The sequence below is a fragment of the Vulpes lagopus genome, chromosome 11 (assembly GCF_018345385.1).
Source record: "Vulpes lagopus strain Blue_001 chromosome 11, ASM1834538v1, whole genome shotgun sequence".
Taxonomy (NCBI): Eukaryota; Metazoa; Chordata; class Mammalia; order Carnivora; family Canidae; genus Vulpes; species Vulpes lagopus.
Window position 1 is genome coordinate 28,014,003 of NC_054834.1, and position 15,945 is coordinate 28,029,947.

At 49.8% G+C, this 15,945-nt stretch overlaps 1 protein-coding gene across 1 annotated transcript; it reads right to left on the reverse strand.

Moving 5' to 3' along the window:
• Positions 1 to 9,906: 9,906 nt before the first annotated feature.
• MPZ (myelin protein zero) lies at positions 9,907 to 14,931 on the reverse strand. Its single transcript, XM_041722170.1, is given in 6 exon segments — positions 9,907 to 11,095; positions 11,201 to 11,261; positions 11,406 to 11,541; positions 11,747 to 11,960; positions 12,387 to 12,553; positions 14,784 to 14,931. Coding segments are annotated over 6 exon segments (939 nt in total). The 5' UTR covers positions 14,851 to 14,931; the 3' UTR covers positions 9,907 to 10,801.
• Positions 14,932 to 15,945: the final 1,014 nt, after the last annotated feature.

Below are 15,945 nucleotides of genomic sequence, written 5' to 3' on the forward strand. Positions count from 1 at the left end.
ACTCCATGGACATGAGTTGGGGGTGGGCCATGCCTCACATTGGTCTGCTCCTGTGGATGCTGACGTGAAATCCCAATGATCTGGGCCTCTGAGAGCTGGAGGTGCTGAGGCAACAGCAGGGTTCGTCATCGCCACTCTCCTATCGGCTCTGCTGCTTGAAGGATATCTACCCACTGGATTTTCCCCACACTGACCTGGAGCACGATGCTGAAACGTTTTCCTCCTTCCCCATTTCTTGTTCTAGAAGCGTTACACTTGCCTTCATACATCTTTTAAGAGAAAGGGCAGGGGCACCTGGGGGGCTCCGTTGGGCGCCTGCCTTTGGCTCAGGTCATGATCTCAGGGTCCTGGGATGTCCCGCATCAGGGTCCCTGCTGGGTGGGGAGCCTGCTTCTCCCTCTCCCCACCCTCTCTCATGCTCTCTCCCTATCTCTCTCTTTCAACTAACTAAATAATACTAATTTAAAAACCGAAGAGCACTGTAGCAAAAATATAGTCTGTAGCTTTGGGAAAGATAGTCCTAACCAGGCAGAAAGGTTCAGGCATCCTGGCGGAGCGGAGGGGGGGTTAGTTGTTGAACCTTCCTCTGTAAAGGTTCTCAAAGCTAGTTTCTCTGGGCCAGCCAGCTTGCTCCTACCGTGCGGCACTTGAAGAGACCCTCTTCTCTCTGGCGTCCCTGTAGCTCCTCTTTGGGACACTGGACTGGGGCTGGAATCTCTTGCTTAGGGCCCTAGAGCCCCATTTCCATCCCCTTCCCTCTGGTTCCTGCCACCCGAGACAATCTTGGAGTATTTGTCTGTCTTAAGGACTTTGTTTCTGGAGGAGCAGAGACAAGGCGTCTTTGGGGACTGGGGAGTGCTCTTAGAATAAATGGCTTATCAGAACAGACAGGCAGAAACAGTCAAGGGAAAAAGCAAATTCGGTTGTCCCCTCTCTTTCACTGACCCACCGCCTCCGGTGCTTTTTCGCCTGGGGGCGGGCGCTGGGCGTGCAGCCCTGACCAAAGGGGAAGAGGTTTGGAGATCTGGGTCAGGGGATGGTTCAGAATATGCTCCCCAAGCCCAGATTGGAAGCTGAAGGTTTTGGGAGAAATGCCAGCAGGACGGACGAGGATCCTGCTTCCTGGGACCCCCCTACTTGCAGGGCCAGTCCGGGTAGGACTCCTGACCTCTCCTTGACCGCGCGGCCCTGGAGGTGGCTTTCCCATGGCTCTTGCACAGGGGTCCTCCTGTCCTTCCCGGGAGCTGCCCTTCCTGCTGCTTCTGCCTCTCTCTGCCCTTCTCGCCCTTGCTGGGTTTTCTTTATTTTGGGGCTGTTTAAGGGGAGGAGGGGGGCCGTTCCTGGCAGCGGCTCAGTCCCTGCCGCCCTTGGCCCCTGAGGCCCAGCCTTCCTGGAATCACCCTCCAGGAGCCGCTCCTTCCTCTTCCTCACCATCTCCTCCCCAAACACAGCCCCTCTGCTGGTGCCTCTGAAGACCCAGGCTTTGGAGGTTCCCTTTCCGGTGGTTCAGGCAGCCCCGTCTGGCTCTGCAGGCCACAGGGCTCAGAGGCCTTATTCTCTCCCTCCTCACCCCCTTGACATTGACCACTCGCCCTCCTCCATTCTGCATCCCAGCTTTCCCTTAGTGTGGTGATGGGGATGACGATGACAACTGCCACGATTGGCCTTTCTTACTCCCGGTCACCTAGATCATCAAGAATGAAGGAGGGGAGCCCTCTGTGCCAGATTAGCTGCGAGTGTCCTTACTTGAACGACTCAGTCGGCTTCAGTGTCATCATTGCTGGGGCCCTTAGGAGTGCTCACCCCCCAAGTCGGGGTAGCTCCCTGGCCTGATGCTCCCCGAAGGGCATGAATGCTGATGACCATAACAATATCTAAGATTTGCAAAATACTATGTGCCAGACACCATTCTAAGCATTTTTTAAAAAAGATTTATTTATTTATGATAGACACAGAGAGAGAGAGAGAGAGAGAGGGAGGGAGACAGAGACACAGGAGGAGGGAGAACCAGGCTCCATGCCGGGAGCCCAATGTGGCACTTGATCTCGGGACTCCAGGATCATGACCTGGGCCAAAGGCAGGCGCTAAACTGCTGAGCCACCCAGGGATCTCCTCTAAGCATTTTTTAAAAAGACTTTATTTATTTATTCATGAGAGACACAGAGAGAGAAAGAGAGAGGCAGAGACACAAGCAGGCCCCATGCGGGGAGCCGGACATGGGACTCGATCCTGGGTCTCCAGGATCACACCCTGGGCCGAAGACGCACTAAACTGCTGAGCCACCCAGGCTGCCCCGTTCTAAGCACTTTTGCATATAGTAACTCATTTAATTCTGAGAACCCAATGACCCCATTTTACACATGAAGCAACTGAGGCACAGAGATTAACCACCTTCCTGAAGCAAAGCGAATGGTTGAGCTAGGACCAGAACTCAGGCAGTCTGGTTCCAGAGTCGGGGCTCCTTTGTGCCGCCTTGATTAGGGACGGGGCGTGAGGGCCGACGCCCGGATGGTGCCCAGCCAGGTGGGAGGGCAGGGCTGCCCTTAGCTGAGCTCACGCGTGCTTGCCTGGCCCCTCGTGGCCCACACAGGGAGGGAGGGAGACCCGCGCTGGCCCAAGCTGATGTCTCTGCCAGACTCCCAGAATCCTCTCAGCCCCTCTCAGCCAGCTGCCTCCCGGGGGCTCCACGAACACGTAGCCAGTTTGAAGTGAAACGGAGAGAGAAATGGGCCTCAGAACTCGGGAAGCGGGGCTGATGTGTGGGCCTAGAAAGGAGGGGGTCACCCGCGCACAATAGGTGCAATGGTGAAGGCCAAGCCTTCCCTAACTCCCAGGAGGCCTCCAGGTCCTAGTCAGGCTCCTAAGCCCCTTCTCAATAGGGGGATGTACTGCCCTCTAGGGGATGTTTTGGAAATCCGTGAGGGTCATTTTTGGTTATCTTTAATGTTGGGGGGCTGGGTGGGCATGGAGGAGGGTCTCCTGGTGTTATCTGGTTCTGGGGGCCAGAGATGCTAGGCATACTGCAATGACCGGGAGGGTGCTGCACAAAATGTCCCACATCCCACATGACTTTGAAAAGTCCCACTGGGTATGAATGTAGGTGAAAAACTTATTATCTGAGGGAGTCTAGGACTCAGCTTCATTTTACATATGAACACAAAGTATTTTTTTAAAAGATTTTATTTATTTATTCATGAAAGACACACACAGAGAGAGGTGGGGGCAGAGACACAGGCAGAGGGAAAAGCAGGCTCCATGCAGGGAGCCCGACATGGGACTTGATCCCAGGACTCCAGGATCACACCCTGAGCCAAAGGCAGGTGCTAAACCACTGAGCCACCTGGACTGCCCTGAACACAAGGTATTTTTTGGACCATGTTAAACACCGAATTTCCCAGAAATGCAACTACTTCCTAGATTGAAGCGACTTATATTTGGCTTTGTTCAGAACTCTTACCAAGAGTTGCTTACCATTTCAGAAATCCTCGCCACTGGGGCTCCTGGGTGGCTCGGTGGGTTAAGCATCTACCTTCAGCTCAGGTCATGATCCTGTGGTCCTGGGGTGGAGCTCTGTGTCAGGCTCCATGCTCAGCAGGGAGACTGCTTCTCCCTCTCTCTCTGCCCCTCCCCCTGCTTGTGCTCTCTCACTCTCTCTCTGTCAAATACATGAATAAAATCTTAAAAAAAAAAAAAAAAAGAAGTCCGTGTCATCAAAGAAACTGCTACTTGCAGTATCTGAACTACTGATACCTCTCCCTGTGCATCTTTTGCGTTGCACTCACCAGGATCCTATATTATAGGTATAGTCATGCCTGACATTACAGATTAAGGTATTTTCCATTTTATTATAAATTCATCTTTTATTTCACCTTTATAATATAGTTAGAGATAGTATTAGATTTGTTTTTTTGAAAGTAGGTATATAGTTCATATTGCATACGAATATTGTTTGGAAGAATAAAAGAGCAGCAGACTGAGGGGTTGGGAAGTAATGCCCTGAGCCTTTGGAAAGCCCAGCACCAGCCTGAAGATTCGAGACTGTTTTCTCTCCAAAAGAGACCCCAAAGCTTCCAGCCAAGTTCTAAGTGTTTACCATGGGCTGGGCATTGGGAGAGGGACCATAAGATGAAGAGCCACCCTTAGTGCCTAGAAAGGAAAGCCTTTGCAGGACAAAAGGATCGGGGCTGTGCTGGGAGGGTGTCTGAATTGTGAAGAAGTGCTAGACTGAGATCCAGACCCGAGGACAAGAGTGTGTGTGTGGGTTCACCCACTTGAACTGAAAGGAGAGGAAAAGAGAGGGTGGTAGAGAATGAGGAGGCACTAGCATGGCTAGGACTTTGATTCTATGCCAAGTGCCTAGTCACGTGGTTACATATATTATCAACGTCTTCCTGGAAATGCACTGTAGGATAGGTATTAACCTAACAAAACCAAGGTTTTGAAATCAGGTGATCTGGGCCAGGTCACAGAGAGCTACAGCAGGAATAACAACCAGGTCTGGTTCGATGCCTGTTTGAGGTCTTGCCCAAAGCAGGGGTGAGTTCCTTCTCCAGACTGTTCCTAACTTGTGCTTCTCTTAGAATAACAGAGATTTAAGTGAGTCGGATTCTGTTGAGTGGTTATTCTACCCTAAAGCAATAGTGAACAACATTCACACTAGAATCACCCTCTGCTTGTGAGGTTGCCCTGTGTCTCACTGTATGTGTGTCTGCGTGTGCGTCTACAGACACCATTGCTCACACCCAGACTTCCCACTCGTGTGAGGGAAGCGCACCCTTGTGGCTTTATCCACACTGGGTAACTGCCTCCCACAGAGGTGTTCTGATTCCTTTTATTTCCTGAGCACAGCTAACCAGGAGTGAGAAAATCCAGTAAAACCTGCTAACTTGATGGAGCCTGGCCTAACGGACAGGACGCTGCTCTTTAGCTGTAATTTCTCACGAGTACTTTTGCAAGCATTGCATGTTCCATTTATTTCAATGCACGAAAACTGTCTTCTGGGAAGGAATATAGAACATGATGTTTATATAGCTTTTTTTCCCAGCTTTTTTTGAGATATAATTGACCCATAACATTTTATAAGTTTAAGAGTATACAACCTGTTGATTTGATACATGGCAAAGTGAGGAGCAACATAGTATTAGCTACCTTCCTCATCTCATCACATAGTTACCATTTCTTCTTTGTGGTAACATTTAACATCTGCTCTCTTAGCAAGATTCAAGCATGTGATACAGTATTATTAGCTATTAACCATGCTGTACATGATATCCCCAAACTTGTTAATCTTATATCGGTATCATTCTTTTTTTAAGTAGGCTTCTTATGCAGCATGGAGCCCAGCTCCAGGCTTGAATTCACAATCTTGATACCAAGACCTGAGCCTAGGTTGAGAGTCTGATGCTTAACTGACTGGCCACTTGCCCACTCCCACCCCCCAGTTTAATTTCTTTCTTTTTTAAAAAATTGTATTTATTTATTCATGAGAGACACAGAGAGAGCAAGAGAGAGGCAGAGACACAGGCAGAGGGAGAAGCAGGCTCCATGCAGGGAGCCCGACGTGGGACCTTATCCCAGGTCTCCAGGATCACGCCCTGGGCTGAAGGCGGTGCTAAACCGCTGAGCCACCAGGGCTGCCCCCCAGTTTAATTTCTTAATAGTTGTTTTGTTAATTTCATTTTTCTAAGACAAAAATACATTAAATCAGGGATGCCTGGGTGGCTCAGTCAGTTAAACATTTGACTCTTGATCTCAGCTCAGGTCTTGATCTCAAGGTCTTGAGTTCAGCCCAGTGTGGAACCTACTTAAAAAAAATTCTTGTGGGGGTGAATGGGTGACGGGCACTGAGGGGGACACTTGACGGGATGAGCACTGGGTGTTATTCTGTATGTTGGCAAATTGAACACCAATAAAAAATAAATTTATTATTAAAAAAAAATTCTTGGAGGACGCCTGGGTGGCTTAGTGGTTGAGCATCTGCTTTTGGCTCAGGGTGTGATCTTGGGGTCCTGGGATCAAGTCCCATATCAGGTTCCCCACAGAGAGCCTGCTTCTCCCTCTGCCTGTGTCTCTGCCTCTTTGTGTCTCTCAGGAATAAATAAATAAAATATTTTTTTTAAAAAAGATTTTTAGGGATCCCTGGGTAGTGCAGCGGTTTGGTGCCTGCCTTTGGCCCAGGGCGCAATCCTGGAGACCCGGGATTGAATCCCACATCGGGCTCCCGGTGCATGGAGCCTGCTTCTCCCTCTGCCTATGTCTCTGCCTCTCTCTCTCTCTCTGTGACTATCATAAAAAATTTAAAAAAAAAGATTTTTAAATAAATAAATAAATAAATAAACAAATCTTCAAAAGTGAAGAGCTATAGCATGATCGCTCCCTCAAGACTGACACTGAAGGACAATGGTGAAGGGAAATTCTCTTAGTGAAGGAAAAAGACTAGCCTTGGTGAGCAGTAGTCATCTACTATCTGGTATCTGGTGTGAGCGATGCCAGCGGGACAGATCTACTCTGATTCAAGGGCGGTTACTAATGGTAACTGGTTGGGTGGTCAGAGACCAGAAAGAACAGGATTGGAAGATTGGTGGCAAGGAAGTCTGGGGAAGAGATGTGCAAATGGAATGCTGAAAATGGGCTGTGAATGCCCACCAAAGGCCCCTTCTGTGCTCACCCTGGTGCTTGCCCAATGGTCTCTGGAACAAGGTGGCCGTGTTGGTAGGCCCAGAAGCTACCAACAAGCTCAACAATGTAGAATTCCTCCTTATCAAGGCCAACCTGGTTAATACTATTGCTGAACACTAATCTGTCAACAGCAGAGACCAACGCTGGGTCCCTGGTACGTATTATTCCCTGGGGCAGCCAGCCACCCATCTGATGGCAGATTAATTATACTGGATCTCTTTCATCACAGAGAGGGTGTATGGGCTTGTCCTCGCTGGAATAATCATATTCTGGACATGGATTTGCCTTCTTTGCTTGTAATGCTTCTGTAGCACCACCACCGGTGGGTTCACACGGTGCCTTACCCAGGGTTGTAGCATCCCCTAAAGCATTGAGTCTAACGAAGGAGCTACTTCATGGCAAAGAAAGTGCAACAATGGGCTTGTGCTCATGGGATTAAGTGGTCTTACCCTATACCTACCCCATCACCTGGAGGCAGGTGCCTATTTGAAGTGTGGAAGGGCTTCCTGAAGACTACTCATGGCAACACTTGGGAGACAATACTGAAAGAATGGAATTCTGTCTCAGAAGATGCAATATATGCTTTGAATCAGAGACCACCGTACGGTGTTGTCTTCCCCAGAGCCAGCATATAGGATCCAGAGGTCAGGGAAGCAGGGTGGCTCTTCCACTATCACACCTAATAACCCTCCTGCAGAATTTTTATTTCTCTCAGCAACTTTGAGTTCTGCTGGTTTGAAAGACTTAGTCTCCAGAGGGAGAGTGTTTCTACCAGTGAACACAATGGTTCCATTGACCTGGAAGCTGAGACAGTGACCTGGTCACTTGAGAGTCTATATACCACCCAATCAAGAGGATCAGGAATTACTCAGCTGGCTGATGCGATAGATCCTGATAACCTAGGGGACATTTGGGTTGCTGGTGCACACTGGGAGCAGGGAGCTATTTCTGCAACCCAGGGGATTCTCTGGGCACCACTACTACCATGTCTGATAGTAAAGGTTAATAGAAAAATGTAGCAACCAAAAAAAAAAAAAAAAAGCAGGACAATTGAGCGCTCAGATCTTGAGTCAGCAGTGGAGTGATAAAGTGGTCAATTTACCAGGTGAAGTGCCCCGACTATCTGAGGTTCTGGCTGAGGCAGGGGAAATATAGAATGAGTGGTGGAAGCAGTTCAATATCAATTATGTCCACTTGACCAATTATGGAAACGAGGGTGATAGTGACTTGACTTATTTTTTATTTGCTTGTTTTAGATGTTTACTTGTCTAAGTTAACCGTCTAATTCATCTCTTTCTTCTCATTTTATGTTATCATATAAGTTGTTAGATGTTACCTTTACAATTTAGTCTTTAGGTAACAGAAGATTCAGTGGGACGATGGGTGACTTTGAGGAGTACCTAGCTGGAGGCGAGCACCGTGACTGGTGGCCTGTTTGAGGAATCCTGGAGAGCTCTGTGTGTGGAGGCTGCCTGCAGCCTCCCTACCCCGGCCTTACTCCCACACATAAATATTTGCCCAATTTCTTAGGTGTTTTGAGGCAGGGTAGCAAATTCATACATTAAGAGTGGTCAGGCAGGTAAGGAAATGAGTAGTGTGACTGTGGGCCTCACCTGGGAGGGGGAAACAACATTCAGCTTAAGATGGTTGTTGCCCTGTGACAATCAAATGGAGCTTTAATTTAAATAAATAGGAACGCCTGGATGGCTCAGTGGTTGAGTGTGCCCGCACGGAGCCTGCCTCTCCCTCTGCCTATGTCTCTGCCTCTCTCTGTCTCTCATGAATAAATACAATATAAAATATATATTTATATATATATATTTTAAATAAACAAATACAGGAGCATCTGGGTGGCTCAGTCAGTGAAGCATCCTCCCTAAGCTCAGGTCATGATTCCGGGGTCCAGGGATCAGCTCCCGCTTAGTGCAGAGTCTGCTTCTCCCTCTCCCTCTGCCCCTCCCCCAACTTGTGAGTGCTCCCACTCTCTCTCTCTCTCAAATGAATGGATGAAATCTTAAAAAAAAAAAACAAAAAAAAAACTTCTGAATGATGTAATTTTGTAATTTAATTTTTTCAGGAACCTCCTTACTGTTTTCTGCAAGAGCTGTAACATTTTACATTCCCACCGACAGTGTACAAAGGTTCTAATTTTTCCACGTCCTCTCCAACACTTGTTTTGTTTTGTTTTTTCGAGAGTAGCCATCCTAGTGGGTGTGAAGCGGTATCTCATTGTAGTTTTGATTTGCATTTACCCAGGGGAATCTATTAGCTTTTATATTAGAATGAATTTGGGCTAATTCTTCTTTTTAAAAAAGTGAAAGATACCCCTTGAAATAAATGACAGGACTCTGGTTTTTGGCAAAGCTGGTGTTTAAAATCTTATCTTTAACCTCTGAACAAGGCGAAGAAATGACTTGCAGGACTCTTGTTTTTTTTGTTTTGTTTTGTTTTTTGTTTTTTGCCATCAATGACCCTCCCCACCATCCCAGGAAAATGATATGTGTGTACGTCCTTCCACAATCACCTAAGTATTCCAAGGATATTAACGGTGTACCTAAATCTGCATACCAACAAACTAGATAATGAGGTATTAACAGCACAGATAAAATAGTGAACCAACTGAAGTTGTGTGTGTGTGTCTTTCTAGGGCCGAATGGAATTTATGCTAGTTCGTAAAGTGTAATCCTTTCAGCAAGACGTAGAAATATCCCTAAAGGACTAATCCTTAATATCTTAGTTGCACATCAATTTACAAAGGCTTCCGTATACAGGATCTCATTTGGGTCTCATAAAAATCCTGGGGATTAAGCAGGACAAGTATCATCGGAGTTTATAAATACAGAAGCAGGCTTAGCAAAGTCAAATAACTAGCCCTGGGTCACACAGCGAGTGAGTGGCTGACATATTTTCAAAATTCAGATCCTGGTAAAGAGGGAGTCTCTGTTTTAACCCACGTAAATGCGGAGCCTGACACACAGTTTAGCCCAGAGTATAAGCCCACTGGATTTTTGTTCAATGACTCGTCAGCTGATTTCAGAGTTCTTTCCACTACACCACGGAAGTCCATACCATAGAGCCAAAGTCTGAACTGAAACCAGTTGCTGAGGGAGAGGAGTGGGAGAAAGCAGGAGGTTGGGGATGGAAACTGGGGCAGGGATATTCCCAGGAGATTGAGGAAACTGGAGCTGGAGGCAGTACTTCTGGAAATGTCAGTGTTTATTAAACATTTAAGGACATTGGGGGTTTGAGAAGAAATATACAGAATGTAGAAAAATCCTAACAATCCCCTGTGGCTGGGAGTGCAGCCTCCCCCCTCCCCCCCCCCCATTTCCCATTAGTTTTTCCTTTCTGTTTGGTTGTTTAAAAGCCATTTCTTAAGGCTTATTTGTCCCTTCCTTGATCCCCTGACCTGTGAGGATTCTTTGTCTCTCTCTGTCTCTCCTTCCCCATGACCTTGAGTCTCAGTACACTGCTCCAAAGTGGTCAGGGGCATCAATCCTATAGTTGAGGATTGAGGATCAGGGGCCCCTCTGCTTGGGCTGGCTCTCCATCAAGGATTTAATGGGGGGGGGGATTGCAAAAACCACATGACGTCATTGGTACTCAGTCATGGGGGGAGGACACAGATACACAAACAACAAAGGATGGATTAAAAAATAAAAAATAACTAACAACCTAAATAAACCCTGAAGGAGAGTCTGATGTGGATGATCTGGGTGTTAGCCAGGAGAACACAGTATGGGGCTGGGCCACCTGATAGAGGGGAGGGACAGGGCGGGTCAGAAATAAAAGCAGGAGGGACGGGCGACAGGCTGGGCGGTGCAAGGGATGGCGTGGCCAGGTGGCCTGGGGCTGAGGCGCGGGGTATCAAGGTCCCTTTCTTCTCAGTGCCGGAGGGACAGGCACCAAACACACAGTCCTTGGGGCCAGGGAGGGTAGGTAGGGTCAGCCCTGGGGTCCCGTAAGGCGGAGCCAAGGGGGGTGGGCAGGAAGCCTGGCAATGAACCTTGGAATGAAACTTACATCTCAGGGCGCTGAGGGCAGGGCGGGGCTGGGGCTAAGGAGCGGAGCACCTCGCCGGGTGACGGAGCCTAGGTCCCGGCTCTGGCGGGCCTGGGGGTGGTCACTTGTCTGAGTCCAGACCCATCATGTTCTTGAGAGCGTTCTTGAGGCTGGTTCTGCTGGGGGACTTGACCGCAGGCCGGAGTTCCGAGCTCTGCTCGTCCTTTCGTAGCTCCATCTCAATGACCACCACCTGGGAGCCCTTGCTGGGCTCCGCCCCTGGCCCCCGACCCCCCGCCCGGCCCGCTAACTGCTATTTCTTATCCTTGCGAGACTCCCCCAGCCCCTTGGACTTCTTTTCGCTGGCAGCCTTGGTGCTTCTGCTGTGATCCAGCATGGCATACAGCACTGGCGTCTGCGGGCAGGGGTCACCCATCCGTTAGCCGGCCTGGTGTGCCTGTTCCGCCACCCCCCCGCCCCGGGGGCCCCACAGCTTGTCCAGGCCCCAAGTCCCGCTAACCTGGCGGCCGCGCTTGGACGTGTCCTTGCCGGCCTTGTGCAATTTCCCCTTCTCCATGGCACTGCAGGGAAAAGGGGTGGCTGTCGCTGTGCCCCCCTCCCCAGGGCAGAGCCCCCTCCCGAGCCGCTGCAGTGCCCTCTTCCCTTTGGCTCCCCGCGCCCAGGCAGCCGGTGGAGGTGCAGGGAGGGAGCCAGGCTCCCCTTACCTGAGCCTCCTCTGCAGGGCTGCCTGTCTGCGCAGCCAGCAGTACCGAATCAGATAGAACAGCAACAGCAGCAGGAGCACCACCCCGATGACACCCCCGATCACGGCTCCCAGTACCACCCCGTACCTAGTTGGCACTATGAGGGGCGGGAAGAGAAGGACAGGAGTGAGCAGGGTCGTGCACCTTTGGTCCTTAGCCCCATGCCTGCTCCCTGCTACTGGAGGTGAGCGGCTCTCCGCCTCCCAGAGCCTGAAGGGCAACAGCCAGGCCCACAGCCTCTTTCCCGGGGCCCCCAGGTCTCCCCAGTACCCCTCACCCCATATTCCCAGAGCCCCTCACACCTTTCTCAAAGACGTAGAGTGTGACCTGAGAAGTCTTGCCCACTATGTCTGGTGGGTTTTTGACGTCGCAGGTGAAAGTGCCGTTGTCACTGTAGTCCAGGTTGTGTATGACAATAGAGCCATCCTTCCAGCGAGGGTCCCCTACCCACTGGATGCGCTCTTTGAAGGTCCCCACTTCGTCAATGTAGGGTTGTCCCTTGGCATAGTGGAAGATCTATGAGGAATGAGAGGAAGCTTGTGGGTCTAGCCTCAGGGTAAGGGATCCTGGGCTGGAGAGGGTGGTCGGGGGTGGGGGAGACAGTGTAGACAGGCCCTGGTCAGATTGCCGCTTACCTTGCCCACGTTAGGGTCATGGATTTCCCCTCCTTTGCCCAAATTCTCTTTTCTATTGTTCTTCTTTTTTATTTAATTTTGTTTATTTATTCATGAGAGACACAGAGAGAGAGGCAGAAACACCGGCAGAGGGAGAAGCAGGCTCCCCGCAGGGAGTCCCATGCAGGACTATCCAGGAACTGAGCCCTAGCCAGATGCTCAACCACTGAGCCCCCCAGTGTCCCTCTATTGTTCTTCTAAGCCCCCCTTTGTTATCCAATGCCAGAACCCACCCACCCACCCACCCACCCCACCCCCCTGCACTCACCGAGATGGCGTCGCGGCCGCCTTCGGGCTGGTAGCGCCAGGTAAAGGAGAGGTCATCCGAGACCCACTCGCTGGACCAGAAGGAGCAGTGCAGGGTCACCCGGGAGCCCACGGCGCCATGGACCTCCCTGTCTGTGTAAACCACGATGGCCTGGGCGGGGGGCAGCACTGCAAGCAGAGAGGGGTCTCAGATGCACAGGTGTACCCAAGGGGGGCGAGGAGGAGGTGAGACCAGGGGTCAAGGCTGAGTGAAAGCTGGGGCAGCAACGATCGACCCTCAAGCCCAACTCTGTCCGGTCTAACTGAGGAGTTGGGGGGCGACGCTGTGCTGGAGCAAGCTCTTCAGTGCGTCCGTTAAAGACAGTGAACAGCAGTAACAGCTCTCTCAAGGACTTCCAGAAGCTGGATTCTGTCTCTAGGTCTCCCTTTCCCTTTGGGTCAATATTTAACTCTTAAGTTACCCCCTGGGATTCAGGCTTAACATTAAAAAAATTTTTTTTAATTTTAAGTTAAAAAAATAAAAAATAAAATTTATTACAAGTCATATGGTAATACATATTGCATTCTGTTTATAAACCACTCAAACCATAGAGATAAAGCAAGCATCCCTCTTGACATCTTCCCACCAAGTCCTTTCCTGCGGTCCCTCCCAGAGGTGGCCACTGTTACCAGTGCAGCATGTAACCTTTTCCTATGTAACAAGTGCAATATGGACTCAACAAACTCAAGAGGTACCTGGGCTTCTGTGAAATAGCTTTGTTTTGTGGAGTTTTCTTTTCTTTTGACATACATTGCATCATATTCTCTGCGGGTTTTTTCACTTAAGGAGATATATACATAGCTGGGGGAGCTACCCATGTGGATTCAGAGAAATCAATCTGATTGTTAACAGCCGTATAATGTTTCACGGCATCACAAACTCAAATTTCTTGCAGGAAAAAGAAAAATGAAAATAACGAAAGAATGTTTTTCGCAGGCTCAGCGGTCCTCACTGCTGAACCCCTGGTTGCCGCAGGGCTTGCTATTGGCTGGGAGGCCAGGGTGGGAAGGACCTCATACCCCTCTCATGGGAAGCTGGGTACAGAGGAAGACCCCCGGGCCCAGAGCTCTGATGAGTCTGCGGGTGAGCCTGCTGTGGTCTGACCCCTGTCACCCTCCTCTTGGCCATTCTGGCCCCGCACCCCTTCCAAGACTCACCCACACAAGGAAGGCCATTCCAGGGAGATTATGTGTGTGGGCCGGCCCTGGGTGGGGGCAACTGGAGACCCTTTTGTTCTATGGGTGGAGGAGGAAGCAACCAAACAAACAGAGACCCATTGTCCGACCAGTGTTGGGGGCTTTCGCCACCCCTTCACCCCCCTCACTCCTAAACACCCTCCCCACTCCTGCTCCACAGTCTCAAATCTCCCACCTCAATATCTGATATGAGTGACTCGCTTCTCCCCAAAGCACCTAACTTCTCTTCCTTCTGTTCTAATATCAACCACTGCTCTTCAGTTCTGCTCAATGGTTCTATGGGTGGGACAGGTTCTGGGACAGAACTCTCTTCCTTATTCTCCAAGATTCCCTCCCCCCATGTCCCTCACCATGACCTTCTTCAACTCCCTATCTTTAACATGTTCTCTGGGTGTCCCAGAATAGTCCAGTACAGCACCCAGAAGAGTATGGGTTCTGGGTTTAGGACTCAAAGAGCTGCCAGCAGATAACTTTGGATGTTCTGAGCAGTTCTTCTCACCCACAATTTGCCTACTGCTCATCTCTTGTACTAGTTTGGGGGCAGCTTGGAGAAGCAAAGAATCTGTTCAAATAATCATACTTTGACCTTGTCTTGCTCACCGAGCACCTACCATGGGGTTAGGAATGGGGTTAGTCAACTTATGAAGGAAGCCAGCTTTAGATGGACAGGATCTTAGAATGTCCTAGAATCTCCCTTCTACTCTGTTCACCCACATAACAGACAATGGATCCACAGAGAGAAACTGAGGCACAAAGAGACAAAGGATTTGAGGAGTTGGGATCACAAACCCTGGACTCCTTAGATCATGTTTCCTGACTTTTCTACTTAGGGAACTAAGGTTAAGCACCTCACACACTACTAGGGAACAAGTAGGGACCAGAACCCAGGAGTCTGATCCCGTTTCCTACCATGCGACAAACCCAACATGCCTTTGGAGGCATGTTACAGCTTTCCAACCTGGGCCTAGTCAGGCCCACCTCAGGGAAGTTCTCTGATTATTGCCTCCCTCTGAACGATATAGATTTTTTCTTCTAAATAGAGTATCACCTTCCTGCTCCTGCTCACTCTTTGGGTGCACCGGGGAGTAAAGGAAGGCAGTGAGAAGGCTGCTGAGAGGTGTCCTGAGCCCCACGGTGCCCAGGCTGGGGTGGCTCCACTTACCCAAAGAAGAGAAGAGCAGCACAGCCAGGACAGGACTGGAGCTGGACGAGGGAGCCCCAGGAGCCATAGCTGGGCCAGGGGCTGGGGCCTGGAGCGTCTGCAGGGTTGGCAGAGTGGGGGACAAGGACTGAGCGGGGGTTCCTGGAATCTGCTTAAAATCCCCTGGGGCCCCAGGATGAGGGGGCTGTCCTGAGCCAGTAACCAATTGCAGCCTGGCATGTGCCGTTGAGAGGTGGTGGGGAGGGGGCAGAGCACAGGGAGCAGAAGGGGCATTGTGTCCTCTGGGTGGCGGGGTGGGGGGGACACATACCACCCCATACACAGAGGGCTTTGTGTCTGCTGGCCTCCTCCTGTCCTGGGCTGGAATGCTGGGGGGGGGGGGGGTGGTGAAGGAGAGGGACAGCAAAGGGACATAAACACACTTCTCTGAGGGATAGATGGCCAGGGGAACCTGAATCCTAAGGCCACGAGAAGGGATTCCTTGGTAGCTTCCTTCCCAGAGAGTGGCTCCCCCAGAACACCTGGAAATGGGATATCCCTTATTATTATTATTATTTTTTGATGACTATAGGCTGCATTACAGGCTTCTTGAGATGACCAGGTCACTTGGGAGTCCTTTTTGTTTTTTTTCCTCTCCCTACATCCTGGGTGATTCTTCCCTTCTTCCCTGATAGAGCTTTTCTCCATTGGAAAATATCCAGGCAAAAAAAAAAAAAAAGAAGAAGAAGAAGAAAGAAAGAAAGAAAGAAAGAAAGAAAGAAAGAAAGAAAGAAAGAAAGAAAGAAAAAGAAAAATATCCATGCAAGAATCCCTGGACCTTTCCCTCATCATCAGAGAACGTTTCAATGCCTCATGCTGCAGTTTAAGCCCATTTCAATTTAGAACAAGGTGACAACATCGTATTGAGTGCCAGCCACATGCAAAGTATGGGTATGTGGATAACAGAAAGAGGAATAAAAAATAAGTTTCTCCTTGAAGGAGTTTACAATCTAGTCGGGGGTGTGTGCAGAGAGGGGGAGGATCAGAGAACAAACCCACTAATAACCCAATATAATAAACCACGATGCTTGCTGTGGCAGAGAGATGAACGAAGTGCTGAGAACACCGAGGTGGACACACCAGATCTGCTTGAATAAGCCCGAGACTTCACAAATGTCAGGTT